The 15,723-nt window shown below is 41.0% G+C and overlaps 1 protein-coding gene across 1 annotated transcript; it reads left to right on the forward strand.

Annotated features, from left to right (window-relative positions):
• The first annotated feature begins 2,798 nt into the window (after positions 1 to 2,798).
• On the forward strand, positions 2,799 to 14,694 carry LOC123767595 (uncharacterized). The gene is made up of 9 exons (XM_045757364.2): positions 2,799 to 3,070; positions 5,915 to 6,595; positions 7,859 to 7,935; positions 8,914 to 9,008; positions 9,870 to 9,977; positions 11,405 to 11,607; positions 12,131 to 12,231; positions 12,752 to 12,857; positions 13,254 to 14,694. Exons 2-9 carry the CDS (start codon positions 6,031 to 6,033, stop codon positions 13,820 to 13,822), a joined length of 1,824 nt encoding a protein of 607 aa, XP_045613320.1. The 5' UTR covers positions 2,799 to 3,070; positions 5,915 to 6,030; the 3' UTR covers positions 13,823 to 14,694.
• The last annotated feature ends 1,029 nt before the right edge of the window (positions 14,695 to 15,723 follow it).

Here is a 15,723-nt window from a genome sequence, read left to right on the forward strand (position 1 = left end):
TTATGTGCTGATTTAGTTCTTCTGTCACTTTCCCAAATTACAGGTAAAAGCAAGAGCCACACTTTATCAATACAGTACTGATAAATCACAGCACAATGCACCAGGCCTTCGCCAAATGACACATGAAGGTTGAGCTGCTAGAGAGCGCCTCTGTTGCTCACTTTTGCTGCCTTCGTGTCTGTATGATACGACATTCAGCCAGGGAATATGTTTATTATGGTCTGTGTGTCTACAACATTATCTATCTGCCTCTTGGGGTGACACAGGAAGCTGTTTAGGATGGTACATGAGGTAACACCTGTTGAAGTGTGGGTTGTTCACCCTGGCAGTGAAGGTGAGCACCTGCGGCACACCTGTGCCGCAGGTGCCGCACACCACATATCTCGCTCTCCACACACACACACACACACACACACACACACACACACACACACACACACACACACACACACACACACACACACACACACACACACACACGCACCCCCTACACACCTCAGCTGTGAGGAGGAAGTGTGTTTTGCAAACAACTGAAATAACTAAGTATTTTGAGATGCAACTTTTAATAGTTGCATGTGGTTGAGCTGGCATTAGACTTCAAAGAGTAGTGTTTATAGGATTTTCTTTTATTGTATGAAAACTGAACGTTGCAGTCAGCGTGATAATTGAAACGCGTGTTTGAGTTTAGATTATTTAGGACCCCCGAAGAGACCTCTCCCTATCATTCAAGTGTACCATTACTGGAATGATAGTACTTTTATCTTTATTTCTGTCATGTGATATGATTAATGGAATATAATCTACTTAGTCAGGGTGTTAGGTCAAAGCTTCCTTATGAGCTGCTGGAAATACTTATGGTTGCTATCCAAGCACTGGATGCAGTCCACCCACATTCTGGTCCAACCAACAAACTGGACCAACTCATTTGAACCCCACACTCCACCACATCAAAATTCCCACTGAGTGTAGGCTTCTTCTAACAATGTTAGACAAAGATGGCCTTGTGAGATGTCACCGAAGTTTACAAACAAGAATATTCACAAATCGCAGATGAACTAAGATATGTGTATAGCTATACCATGACATTTTAAACCACGATTCTTTGAATATCTCATCTTACACGAATATTCTATGAAATGTTGGCCGAAACTTCAGGGTTTATCGAATCGCAGACAAAGCCAGCATGTCCTCTAGAACATTGGCTAAATGCTAGTTAATCTAGCCACTAAACCCCCTGTTTATGAATGAAAAGCACTTTACACAGGACACAACTGATGACTGAACTTTTCTCGAACAATGTTTCCATCACGTTCTCTGTTTGAATCACACCTTCCTAAATGCTTCACCCACATACTGCAAATACAAATGATTGTGATTGCCAATAGAATTCAAACATTAAAGTATACCTAATTATGGGTATAATTAGACCATGATTATAATTAATATTTATTCATATTTGAAAAATGTTTTTCATAGCACTGCACATTAACATTGACAAATACGTTTTCAGGTTGGTCTCAGCATGGACGAGCCTGAGGATGGTTCGAGTAGCTAATAAATAGCTAAATTAATCTCTCGTCTGAAAATGTAACACCGAATATAAATTTATGATTATACTCTGGAGTTAAGTATTTATCAAAAGAAGGTGCCAAACTCTGCAATTAAAATATCTAATTTTTCAGTAATTAAAAATTAATTATACTTTAAATTATTTTGAAATTTGTTATTTAATACTTACACATTTACATTTTATGCAACTAAACTTACTTAAAAAACACAAATATGACTGAATTATAATCACTGTTGGAAGTGAAAAAACATGTTAGTACATCAGTGTAGAGAAACCTGAGGACATCTTGAGGTTATCTTGAGATGACTTTGGAGCTTGGCGTCCCCGCGGCACGGTCCTCGACCAGGCCTTCTTTTTTGTTAAACACCTCTCAGGAAGCAGCCCGTAGCAGCTGTCTAACTCCTAGGTACCTATTTACTGTTAGGTAAGAGGGGCATCAGGGTGACAGAAACTACTCATTTGTTTCTGCCTCCATCGGCAGTTTCTGCCTATTTGTGTTCCGGGATCGAACCTGGAACCTCAGCACTACGAATCCGAAGCGCTGTCCAGTCAGCTGTCAGGCTCTCGGTCGGATACAGTGTATGTGTGTGTGTCGGAGGTGGGTAGTGCGTAGTGTAGGTGTGTGTGTAGGTGGCGTCGAGGCACGTGGCACTGGTGACGTGGTTGGCTCCGCGTGGTACATTCCACAGCAGCAGGTTAGACCTTCAGAGAGAGAGAGAGAGAGTGCGCGTTGTGTATTGTGATAATTTGCCAACACGAAACATTAAGTTACCAAGAACACAGGGTCAACATAGGATAGTTCCTAGGGGCACCACCCACAATGGCACCCATATGATAACACCCCTAATAATAGTTACATTATAACCATAAGTAAGATATCTTGACTATATTTCCCCAAGGCACAACTATCAGTATCTGCTTCCCCCCCACCCCCCCCCTCCCTAACCACGATAAGCAACCCAGTGATATTTACACATTAGAAACACGATCTCATATTCCCTACCTTGTGCCACCCCCAGTGGGGGGGAGGGGGGGTAGAAATAGCCTAAGCTACTCTATCCCTTTGAGATGTATTTCTTTCTTGTCTCAATAAACATACTTGAACTTGAACTTGAACAGGGTAACCCACTCTTGACAACATGGGTGACTGCCCCTGTATCATGTGCCCAGACAGGATGCAAGGCGATTGTACCTGTGTGATGTGGCAACCCAGGGTGCCAGGCGCTGTATGGTGACTGTAACTATTGTGTTATATAGCTACACAATGCGCACTCGTGAAGCCCGAACTGGTAACAGGTGTGTGTGTGTGTGTGTGTATCCCAGGTGCGAGGAGAGAACGCAAGGTATTGTGTTCTGTTATTCAGTTCATCTCTTTCCCTTGTTGTGAGAGGCGAACGTTTGGAGCTGGAGTCTGCTGGTGTCTGCTGGAGCTCGCTGGTGTCTGCTGGAGTTCGCTGCTATTAAACGTGCTGGAACAACTGTACTCTAGTACACCATCTGGTAATAAAAAAGAATGTGTGTTTGTCCTCGCCTAGCTGTACTTTATGTGGGGTGAGCTACTGCCTCTTATCCTTCAAGTACAGATTCCTGAGACTATTGGGCTCTTGTCGCATCTACATTTGAACCTGAACCACACCTATAAACATGTCAGACATCTACATTTGTGTCTGGCTTCACCATTTCATAGTGTATGTCATTTGTTTGGTACTCTCATGTTGAATTTTGTGTCCTAATGCCTCTGGCTTTCTGGTACCGAGCTTCCACCTGTGACTAAGTGTGCCACCCATGTTAGTGTGTCCTCTCTCCAAACTATAGGTGATCCTCGTATGTCACTACGTCAAGAGGAGCGCTTTGTGGAAGTATTTAAAGTACAGCTGGAAAAGATCAAGGCAATAAGGGGGACCTTCGACAAGCCGCCGGCTTCCTGTCCTCATCGAGGCCACTAGTGTTAGTGGCTCTCAGGTAAACTAAACTCAGGTAAACTAAACTCAGGTATCACTGCATGTGTAGCGAGTATTATTCACTGTTATTAGCTATGGAGACTAACAAATTGCCATTAAATTCTCTGGTAGATTTCGGGAATGTGAGAGGGGAGAAGGGATGCGTGTACTCGCCTAGTTGAGCTTCAGCTCTCTGGTCCCGCCTCTCAACTGACAATTGGGCCGGGGGTTACAAGTCGTCACAGTCTCGGCAAATGGGAAAACCTCGATCGTGATCGTACAGTTGTCACAGCAAATACCTATACACAGGCCATTTTCGATGGCATCACGCGGTGGCTTAAATAAAAGAAGCATTCGGGAACTTAAATAAGGAATTGTAAAACATTGTACGCCACTTAAGTGATGTCAATATTAAAACATGCAGCATCGCCACGGAAACCGAACCTTTTCGTAAACGGAAACCGAACCAAGTTCGTAACAGGAACTTTGATATAGTACAGCACAGAAACGCAGAGAACAGGTGTGATGTTGAGGGCAGCGCGAGGTTGACGACTTCCACGCTCACACACCAGTACACTACTAGATTTCAACACCAGCAAGTGTAAGCTGATGGAAATGGGAACACGTGACAATACCCAAAGAACAATAGACAAAGAAGGGAAATTACCTCAATGTAACAACTAGAGAAAAAGATCTGGGAGTGAACATAACATCAAGCCTAACTCCGGTGGCATATATTAATAGGATAACATCAACAGCGTACTCTACACTAACAAAAGTTAATACATTATTCAGGAACCTAAATAAGGAGGCATTTTGATCACTGTACATCTCCTTCACGAGACCAGTTTTAGAGTATGCCACTTCATCGTGGAGGTATGGAGAAAGACTTAAAGAACTAGACCTGACGACAGTTGAAAAAAAGATAGAGATATGATAAAAGAGACAAAATACTTAGGGGGATTGATAGAGTGAAAAAATAGTAAATGTTAATAAAGAATACAACAGAACAAGAGTCAGAGAGTTGTTAGAAAGTTTTCTTTTGGAGTAAGAGTAGTGTATGGAATGAACCAACGGAGCAGGTTGTAGAAGCGAACTTCATTCTTAATTTTAAAACTTGATATGATAGGAAAATAGATCAGAAGTTATTGCTTTAGACAACCGGCGGCTAGAAAGGCTAGGTCCAAGAGCTAAAGCTTGATCCTGCAGGCACAAATAGGTGTGTACACCTGTACATAACATACACCTGTAGACACAATATACACATGCACTGTGCACCTGTGTAAACAAACTGTACACCTGTATATACATTCAGAACATCTGTGCACTGTATACATATGACATCTGCATTATGGGGCGAATGTTTGATATCAACTGTATTAGTTTTTATGAAAGTACGATACTACGCTGCATTAATGGGCAGCGGAAAATAATTTCCGTAAAGATAATTTACGGAAGATAATTTCCGTAAATTGCCTGATACAACTAGTTTTATGGTTATTTAATAAGATATGGGGCAAACCGTACACAAGACAGTTCGTCAAAACTTGTTTTCTGATTGTCAAAACCGTATATCATTAGGTTAGGCTGTAGTAGCTTAAGTTAGGCTGTGTTAGGGTTGATTGGGTTGTGCAAGGTGTTCTACTTGTTGGTACACTAGGTATTTTTAAAATTATGTGTAGCCAATCGTATCGTGGACGATGTAACTTTTATCCAATTTATTTATTTATTTTATATGTATTTATTTATATATATAAGAGTTCTTACATTCTTGTACAGCCACTAGCACAGACTCGTAACTTAGTGCATACGAAACAAACCACATTCAGATGAATGCCTATATGCTGTTTTGAAATTGAAATAAGTTTATTGAGGTCAAATACACACAAAGGGATGAGGTAGCTCAAGCTATTCTCACCCCGTTCAGTACATCGTGTTAATACATACACGATGTACTGAACGGGGTGAGAATACCTATATGCTTTGATTTGTGGCGGCCTTAATAAACCTTCGAAAGTTGATAGACTTCCGGAGCGTTATTAAAGCCACCACAATTGTTTACTGACCAGCAATTAAGTATGCTTTAATTATGAACTTAGTTTAGGGCGAAAGTAAACTCTCAGTGTATATATACACCCAAAAGTGGGGGTATATCTCAGGGTATAATGTCACTGCAGTATGCTGGCAGTACATATTATTTTTAAGACATGTTTGATTTTTTATGAAAGAAGTGATTTATTTAAATATAAGAGAAATAATATACAGTGTAAATATACATTGTGCATTTTTATATTTTATTTCAAACCATAAAAATAATTGTCTTATTAACACATTTACCCAAGAAATCGTAACAGTAGTAGTTACCAGCTGGATATAAAACTACTTTTATTCTCTAATATTACAGAAGACTTGGAGATCACGTCCGGTGTAACACTTTCTCGGGGACTGAAAATGAGTGGGAAAATGTTGCCGTGAGAGACTTGCCGCCGCTTCTAACTCAACCCGTCACACTGGGTCATCATGGCGGAGAGGCAGCTGCTCTGTATGTTAGTCGCCTTTACCCTTTACAATTTTGCTTCGAGAGTGACCTCAACCTCTGCTATTGGGGCGGCTTTGACCCCTGCTCTAGGGGCAACTGAAGAGGAGAGGGGCAACACGACATATAATCCGGATGAGAAAATATTAGAAAATGCGGGACAGGAGCAAGTGGAGAACCCCTACAGTCGCAGTGGTGACGTAGATGCTGCTGCTGCTGCTGCTGCTGCTGCTGACGAGAACAGTACAACTGCTGCTACTGCTGCTGGGAACACCACACAAACTGCACTGGACGACAGATTCCCGACACAAGGCTTGAAGAATCACTACGAAGCTTGGATAAGGATGATCATGCAGAGTGATTTTGTAAAAAGTAACGGAACTGTTAAATATAACGAAACTGAAGACTACGAGGAAAATGAAACAGATGAAACGGAAAATGAAGTGGAAGTAGTCACCGCCAGTAGCCGCGTTAGAATTCTGCAGAAGTTGGTGTATCCTGACCATAGAACTTTGGAACCTGAACCAGCCAAAGTCAACCGCAATTGTGGTAAGTCTGAACTTGTGTCAGTTCTCTGTTCTAAGAGCTTCCATATCATACAGATGTATATATATATATATCATTCACTTTGATAACCAGGGATTCGATCTAGGAAAGTACAAGGCCACTAAACACCTTGGCTCAGTGGCTAGAGTGCCGGTATCATATTTTTCAGACTCGAGATCGAAGCTCTGGTTATCCAAGTGAATGATATATTCACTTGGTTCGAATCCATTATGATACAAACCAACGAAGTGTTATTATCCACGAGGTTATGAACCTCAGCTTACACGACAAGTGTAAAGTGTAGTAATGTAAATAAATAATAATAAAATAAAAACTGTAATAAAAACAGAACCCATGAGCACCACACCAGAAATAAATACAGTTTTGATATTCCTAGAGTACGACTTAATCAAACCAGAAATGCTCTACAAATCAAGGGGCCCAGAATGTGGAATGACCTTCCCAACCATGTTAAAGACTGTACCTCTCTCAACCAGTTTAAGTTAAAAACGAAGCTATACCTAATAAATTCCCTGTAACCTACCTTACCCCTCTATTGTCAACCCATGTATGTTTTTTGTTTTTTTTTTGTTTTTCAAATCAACGCTGTTGAATGTAATTTTCTGTAATAATTTGTAATTGTATTTGTGCTGCTTTTTCAACAATGTTCTCCCCTCTTTTACCTCTATTTTTATTTGTACTCAACGCATTTTTTTCTTTTTACCCATTAGTTTTAAGCTTTAGTCATTAGTGTTTTTTCCTGCCCGAAACGCTTTGCTTAATAGTGGCTTTAGGCATTGTATGTACTAGCTCTATCTATAAAGCCAACAAACTTTGTAAAATCTCTTTATGTATGTACCTTTACCTAAATAAAAATTATTATTATTATGTTATAAGTCAGCCAGTCCTCTCGACTTCTCGGTGATGCTTCGGCCATGATTTATTTTCAGTTAAGCTTATTCTGAGGATAAATTCTCAGAGAGAGAGAGAGAGAGAGAGAGAGAGCGCATATATTAGGTAAAGTGCTATTTTAAATTTTTATTATTTTCAGGTAGTTAAAATTTAATTTCTCAACACATCAGAGCTCCGTGTATAGACTAGCGGAGGTCTGTTAGTCTACGCACGGAGGTCTGTTAGTCTAATCTTCTTTTCACATTGACCTCCGTGGGGCCTCTCAACATCCATCCATCTACCATGGCAACACCATCATCCTGCTACGTCTGACATGGCACCACCACACACTTACCTGACACCGGGCGGCCACAGAATGCGGCCACTCCAACTCGCCCCGGCACAAGATCGTGGGAGGAGAGGAGACCTACGAGCACCACTATCCCTGGATGGTGAGTATTGTCTAATGTTAGTACCTTCCACGCTCCTGCCTACGTTGTATACTCTAGCCTAGAAGTACTTGAAAAGCACGAGTCGTTATATAAGCAATAAGTCAAGATTTAGACGATGTGTTGTTTTAGTATCTTGTGTATAAAATGATGTACATTTTGTTTGGTGTAGGGACTAAGGCCTATCAACCTCTGGAGGGCTATTAAGCCACCACAAATATATGCTGACCAAACAGCAAATATATTTCAGTCCGGAACTAAACTAAACTCTCAGTGTATATGCACATAGACAGAATACACCTCTAAGTGCATACGTCTTGTAGTGTATATAAATTTCATAGTACTTATCTAAACTCGTTAAGTGCTCACTTGAAGTTAAAAAAAATAGTTTATGATGTAGATCTTCCTCTAAAAAAAATTCAAGTAATTAAATTATTTATTAGGCTTTCATTCCAAATTTTAGTTCATGGACATAAATAATTGTCACCTACTTATTGGGCACAACACTGAAATGCGGTCAATGTTGTACTGGGTAATTATCACCAACTTCATTTCCCGTTACCCTCAAGAGAAGCACAGACAGTTACTTATACTTGACCTAATAAAGCCGTAAAATATAACTAGGGAAACAGGAGTAGCAAGCAGGTAGAGTCGAGGAGAACCTTGTGTTTTGAGCGATACTATTGTGCTCACAGCTCTTGTCATCGTTTATTTTATTAATAACCCTCCAGAGTCTGATTGACATTAAGGTCAAACCAAGCCAAACATGTTCATAGTGAAAGAGCATGTCCGAGATTACTTTAATGTTGCACCACTATTGCGTGTGGCCGGCTAGGACTGGTGTGCAAGCCCCTCACAGTAGTTATCAACTTAAAATGATGATCTCTACCTAGTGGTGTTGCATGGAGATCACAGTAATTAGTTAAAGGCTCATTATTGAGGCGATTGTATGCAATGACTGCAATATTGCGAGTGTTGCAGGTGTCCGTGCAGCTGTCCAAGACCAAGAAACACTTCTGCGGGGCCAGCATCATCAGTGATAGCTTCATCCTCACCGCCGCCCACTGTACTGATATGTGAGTACAGATGGCTAGTGTGAGTACAGAAGGCTAATGTGAGTACAGATGGCTAGTATGAGTACAGAAGGCTAATGTGAGTACAGATGACTAGTATGAGTACAGATGGTTAACGTGAGGCTAACTCATCAGTTCTATCATGAATTCGATTTTTTTTTAGAGCAGTGGTGAGAGGCTGTGTTTGTGTTCATTTTGATAGTGTTGTGTATATGAAATTACGTCAGATGGATTGTTTTGATGTTTTTTTAAGTTATCTGCTGTTACCCCCCCCCCCCCCCCACTCTCCGGTCTCAAAAGCACTGAACAAACCTGAATTACTTCCCAACTAAAGCTATAATTTGCATCGACTATGCGTGTTCCTGACACTGATGAGTATCTTTTCTTAATTAAATGAACTCGAGTCCTGGGACGGTCCACCAGACCCCCCAACCAGTCCTGGGGGAAGGTTGGGGGGCAAGAGACTCGCCGGGACACGTGTACTGGGGAGGTCCACCAGCTACACGTGTCCTGGGGGGGGGGGGCAAAAAAACCCCAGGACACATGTCCTATGGAGGTCCACCAGACCCACCAGTTACATGTGTCCTGGGGGGGAGGGGGCAACAGACCTCCAGTTGTGTTTATCTTTACGTAAATCTTAAGATGCATATCTAAGGAACAAAATAAAAATAGCAACAAAAATGCATCAGAACAGTTTATAAATGTTATTGAACATCGCTGCAACTCTGTCTAAAGAACACAAATTCGCACTACCATAACTAAACTCTCTGTTTATAATTGGAAACTCGTTTTGTGCTGGTAGGGGACAGGGGGGTAGTCGGGTTTCTGTACCTAACGTCCTTCCATCCCCGTCTATTATTCCAGGTTGCTGCCTTTTGAGCTGCTGGTGAGGGTCGGTGACCACGACCTTACTACCAATGACGTCTCCCGCGAACTCTCCTTACCTGTCTACGAGATCTATCAGCACCCTGGGTGAGTCTTGAGCTGGGGGTTGGAGGGAGGGAGGGGGTAAATTAATATAATCAAGAGAAAATGTCTGCCTGTGTCCAAGTTTGGAAGGCAGAAGCTTGAGAGGTAGCCTCACTCCATTTTTCAAGATTGCACAAGGGTAGTGTACTGTGACGGAATACTGTCTCTGCACGCCTGTGTGCGTATATCTCGTGTCTGTCTGTTTCTTTGTATATAAATAATATCCGACGCCCATGCTGGAGCCTGGCTCTAGTAGCCTCGTTTTGTCGGAGACAGGAAGGCTGTCCCTGACAAAACAGGTATGAGGCGAAAGGGATAATAGATGAACCGTTTCTGGCCCACCCGGGAGTCGAACCCCGGGATCCCCGATTGTGAATCGAGAACGAAGCCTGGGTGTCATCGGTACTGAAGACATATGTACTGTACTTCGTTCACGTCTTTTGCTCGATTCGCACCTTCTAAATGCTTCATCCACGCAAGGCAAATTGCGATAATTGCCAACAGAAGTTAACCACCTAACCTAACTTAGGCATAACAATTTGTCACATTCTAGTATGCAATAATCATTAATTATATTTGAGAAAATATAAATTTTGATTGCGTTAAAATTGATGAATGCGTCTTTGGGGTCGACCGACGGGTGGAGAATCGTAGCCAGAGGACAGGTAGCATACCTCGCCCGGCCCATATTGCAGCCCCAGGAACAGGCTCTCCAAACCTTCCCTCCATCACAATCCCCTGGTGCTGCTCCACGCCCCCCGGGGCCTCACGCCTCTGGGGGGCACACACCCCGGGGGGAAGAGACTGGTGTAAACAACACCGGGGAGGCAGCTGCCGCCTCGTCACGTCTCCAGGACAACCAACACTCGACACTTACCCCAAGTTTCCAGCGAGACTCGTCCGCCAAAATATAGATGGAAAATGTTCACGAGTTATTACATTGAGGAAAATCCTGTTATTTGAGTTTTGGGAGTAAAATGTATTAGTTTATTTTCCAAATGTGAAACATTACCACAGAGCTTCACATTACTAACCAGATTTGGGGATTTTGAGTGATCTTTTATACTATCACTTATCAAGTCAACTTTGGCCAGAACCTCACTGGACATATATCATTCCGAAAGTTAAATAAATTTACGAAAAAAATATAGGATATTGTACTGAGTTCAGATAATACACACAGCTGACAATGCATCAGTAACGTGGAAACGAGTTTGTCTATAGCCTCGTCCAGGACCAGTCCCTCTAGCCTTGCTAGCTGGGACTGTACCACCTCTAAACATTAACACAAATTCAGATTTTTAACCTCTCCGTCAACCAACCATCCCAACTAGCAACGTGTTTATCAATTTAAAAGTCCTTCATCTCAAAAACATTTTAAGCTATTTCCACCTGCCCAGCATAATGGAGCTCCCTTCCTTTTTTTCCAGGTATAACCGGGTGACAACTGACAACGACATATCTTTACTACGGGTCAAGATGCCCTTGACGTTGACCTGGAGGATCAGCCCCATCTGCCTCACCCCGCCCGACCTCACCTTCTACAGGGAGAGCGTTATTGTCATGGGGTGGGGGAAGGAGTGGGAGAAAGCGAAGCTGGGGTCACCCCGCTTGAGGCACGCTTACCTTAATAGTGAGTGTTGGGGGAGTGAAGCGAGTAGTGTGTTGGAGGAGTGAAGTGAGTAGTGTTGGGGAGTAAATTATTTACATAAATAAATATATACATAAATATTTAAATAAATACATAAATATATACATAAATATTTACATAAATACATTAATATTTACAAAAATACATAAATACTTTCTTCAGTGAAGCCTCAATATTTGAGCTACCCAGACTTATATTAATTTAACAGAAAGCTTATTAAATGCAATACTTTAATTTTTAAAAGAGGAGAGAGGGGGAAGAGGGAGAGAGAAAGAGGAAGAGATAGCGAGAAACAGATGAAGGGGGGAGAGAGGAGAGAACAAGAGACAGATGAGGGAGAGGGTGGAGAGAACAAGAGACAGGCGAGAAGAGAGAGAAGGAGAGAGCAAGAGACAGGCAAAGGGACTGACAAAGTTTGACAACCATGGCTGTAGTTGTTTTGTTTAGTTGATGTGTTTTCAGTTTGTGTATACTCCTGTGAACCAATTGTACGTGTTGTTTGCAGTCCTGGCTATGGGCAACTGCCGCCACAACTTCAAGTTCCACTCCGAGGAGATAACCTCCAATATGTTTTGTGCGCTGAGTGACACCCAGGACACCTGCCAGGTGAGTCATTTCACAAAGTGTAGTCCCAGAATGAATAATATATTAATTATGTATAGTTAAGAAATAATCGTGATCATTAGTTACTTGTTATGATTATTGTTATTTTAATGATAAAGGTATAAATAATATAAAATTAAAGAAATTACAGGGTATCAAAGTTAAAACTATTTATGGAAATTACTTATTTGAACAGTATTAAATACTTTTTGCTGCGTACTTGATTATGGTACATTCGGGTTTTAACGGTTAATGATAAATTCACAGATTTATATTTATAAATGCTAATAAACCAAAGGAATAAGTTAATATACATGGTACTACAGTACTTAGCCTAGCGTTTAATTCTGTTCACAGCTGTAACCTTCACCTTAATCTCCCTTTTCCAGGGATTATTTCTATTGACTCCTCTCACTATGTATTCTTTCCAACAATTATGTCCACCCCCGCACTCTCCCGCGATGCATATAGGGACCTCTATGTAGTGTGTGTATGACCTCTCTAGAAAGCTGTTCCCCTCTAGGGCGACTCCGGCGGCCCGCTCACTTGGTATGACGAAAAACAGAAGCGTTACTTCCTGATAGGAGTCACCAGCTGGGGCATCGGCTGTGGCATGCCTAACTACCCAGGTCAGTAGAGTGTCATTGTTCTCGGCAATCACCTGCACCCAGGTCAGTCACCTGCACACCGGCTTCCAGGTCAGTCAACTACATCGGTTGAAAGTAACTACAAACTAACTAATCCTTGAAAATGATAGTATAGACATACATAGAGAGGCACATGTAAAACTTTAGACTGTTGCACCCATATAAGAGTCCACAGTTTGTAATATTAGAAGTATAAACTTTAACCACTATATTGGCAATCTTCCAGCTTTTGGTGGTTCCCGTTTCGTCTTGTTTATCTTTGTCAGTGGCCAGCACAGAGCTTCAATTCTTTTAGTATCCACTGTGAGATGTTCTAAAGTTCCATGACCTTTGTTGTATTCAGTTTCCATTACACATCAATTTAAATCCATGTTGCAGGAGTGTACACGAAGGTGGCCAAGTACCTGGACTGGATCTACGCTACCACAAGCGGGTCCACCTTCTGCACCTCCTACAACCCCCAGCCAGACAGGAAGAAGATAAAACAGAAGACGAAGACAAAGGACAACATAAAGCATGGGAACCAGTGGAATAACGGTTTGGTGAAGCCGCCAGCTTACTTCCCCTTACCTTTTGAGAGGATTAAAAATACAAATAAAAAACGCTCCAGAGGCAAGTTTAAGAAAAAGAACTCCAGGACCAGGAATATGGAAAGGCAACGAAAAAGGAAAGGGAAAAACATTAAGCACCGAAGCCAACGGAAAGGTCTGGCAAAATTGGCAGAAAGGAGGAGTCAAAAGAAACTCAGGAAAGGAAAATTGACACACAGGAAAAAACAAAGAAAACATGGATTAAGAGGTGGGAATAGAGTACACAAGAGGAAGAGGAAAACAGGGAGAAGGAAGAAGCAGAAAACATGTGATGATGACGGGCTAAAAAGAAAGAGAGTTAAGAAAACTCGTAAAAGACCTCGCCAGAGAAAATTAAAGATTAGCAAGGAAGACTAGGCGCCCTTGACCTCCACTGTTGCCACGCCCGCAACGGCGATCACATCTCTCCGCTGTTGCCACATTAGCAACGGCGATCACATCTCTCCACTGTTGCCACAGTTCAATACTCATACTTTTTCAAAGATAAACACATACGCAAATTAAAAGTAGAATTAGTATTCTAAATATAGCATTATATACAAAATTTATATAGAAGGCCATGTTACAATATGAAATAAGTTGATAAATTCAATTCAATTAGTGGTCTTGATTTTGTGTAAGGGTTAATGGTTAAGAAGGGGTAGAAATAGCCTAAGCTACTCTATCCCTTTGGGATGTATTTTCTTGTCTCAATAAACATACTTGAACTAGAAAGCGATGCAGGCCACCTGTAGCAGGTTGCTACAGCCCCGAAGTATTACTTCAGCTTTAAATATATTTTGAATCAAATTTATTTAGCATATTTACAATTAGAGAATTGCGCTTTGGTGCTTGTACTAGAAAGATGCTTATTGTGGATTTATATATATTTTGCATTGTAGAATTTCGATGTTTATATCACTATGTAATATTAAAATCACCAAGTTATTAAACTATAATTTTGCCATTTCCAATACTACGAATCATTGTTCAAATGATTAAATCAATTATATTTATTAAACTTTACTTATTGATAGCACTATAATGACGGAATAGCTAGCATAGCATTAGGTTTATATCAAATATTTTGTTTAAATGATGATTATATTGTACTTGCATATTCGTCCTCTCATTCTCTTGCCTCTATTCCTTCCTATATTTAGAAATTTAATATTACAAAAATCCGTGTTATTATAATTGTGTAAATATGAAGAGCTCAATAAAAGCACTGCACATCTTTCTTCTGGCAACACACATTTTGATCAAAAGCTTCCTTCATAATATTATTATTATATTTCCTCATAATTCTAATGTAATATTACTTTGTTACGCATCCTCTCAACACAATTACCATAAACACAGTAATGTAATATGAAATCAAACGTATAATAATGATAATGAAAGTAAAATCTCAATTATAATAAAAATTCTATTTTCTAACGATACTGACCGGATAACGTAACGTGTAGCGCAGTTAGAGTAGAAAAGGTGCAGGATAAGAAAAGGGAGACAAACCCCAATATAGCTACACAACCCTATTACGAAAACAGAAGCCAATGCAATTTGTATAAACAAAAAATGTCCCAAATCGCTCCGTTTCCACACCACATACACACACCCCAGGAAGCAGCCCGTGACAACTGACTAACTCCCAGGTACCTATTTACTGCTAGGTAACAGGGGCATTCAGGGTGAAAGAAACTTTGCTCATTTGTTTCTGCCTCGTTCGGGAATCGAACCCGCACCACAGAATTACGAGTACTGCGCGCTATCCACCAGTGTGTGTGTATCCCTGTGCTGGTTATCCTCGTCAATGCACGAGTTACCATACAATACTGTGCACTCGCGAGAGATTTCCCGGGCAAGAACTAGGAAGTTAACAAGACAGCCGTAATTAATCTTCAAACTTGCTCCTTGGAGTATGTAATCCAAAACTTGCTGTGAGTTTTATACACGTAGAGACAACTTGTTATGCTGATTACTGAAGCTGGTGTATTTCAGGGATTATGTACCCTCATTTTCCGTACTGTGATGGCAGGTGACCTCCATTTGCTGTGTACGCACGATGGGCATTCACTTAATCTTAAGACCTTAGGATTCTAGTGTATATGAAGCCTATCAACTGCACGGGTTGTTAATGCCGAACAACGACTAGGATAATTAAAGTACGTTTTCTATGCACATAGATTGTGTGCTACACAACATTTTGATTTGATAATGAGATGCATTTTGTCAAAGTATACACGCCGCGACAAGATATTTGACATAAAGATTATGGC

The sequence above is a fragment of the Procambarus clarkii genome, chromosome 67, assembly GCF_040958095.1.
Source record: "Procambarus clarkii isolate CNS0578487 chromosome 67, FALCON_Pclarkii_2.0, whole genome shotgun sequence".
Classification (NCBI taxonomy): Eukaryota; Metazoa; Arthropoda; class Malacostraca; order Decapoda; family Cambaridae; genus Procambarus; species Procambarus clarkii.

Coding starts and splice junctions, on each gene's coding strand:
- LOC123767595 (XM_045757364.2), top strand. CDS start 6,031: ATGGCGGAGAGGCAGCTGCTCTGTATGTTAGTCGCCTTTACCCTTTAC. Junction 7,936..8,913: donor AGCACCACTATCCCTGGATG/GTGAGTATTGTC, acceptor CGAGTGTTGCAG/GTGTCCGTGCAGCTGTCCAA. Junction 12,858..13,253: donor TGGCATGCCTAACTACCCAG/GTCAGTAGAGTG, acceptor TCCATGTTGCAG/GAGTGTACACGAAGGTGGCC.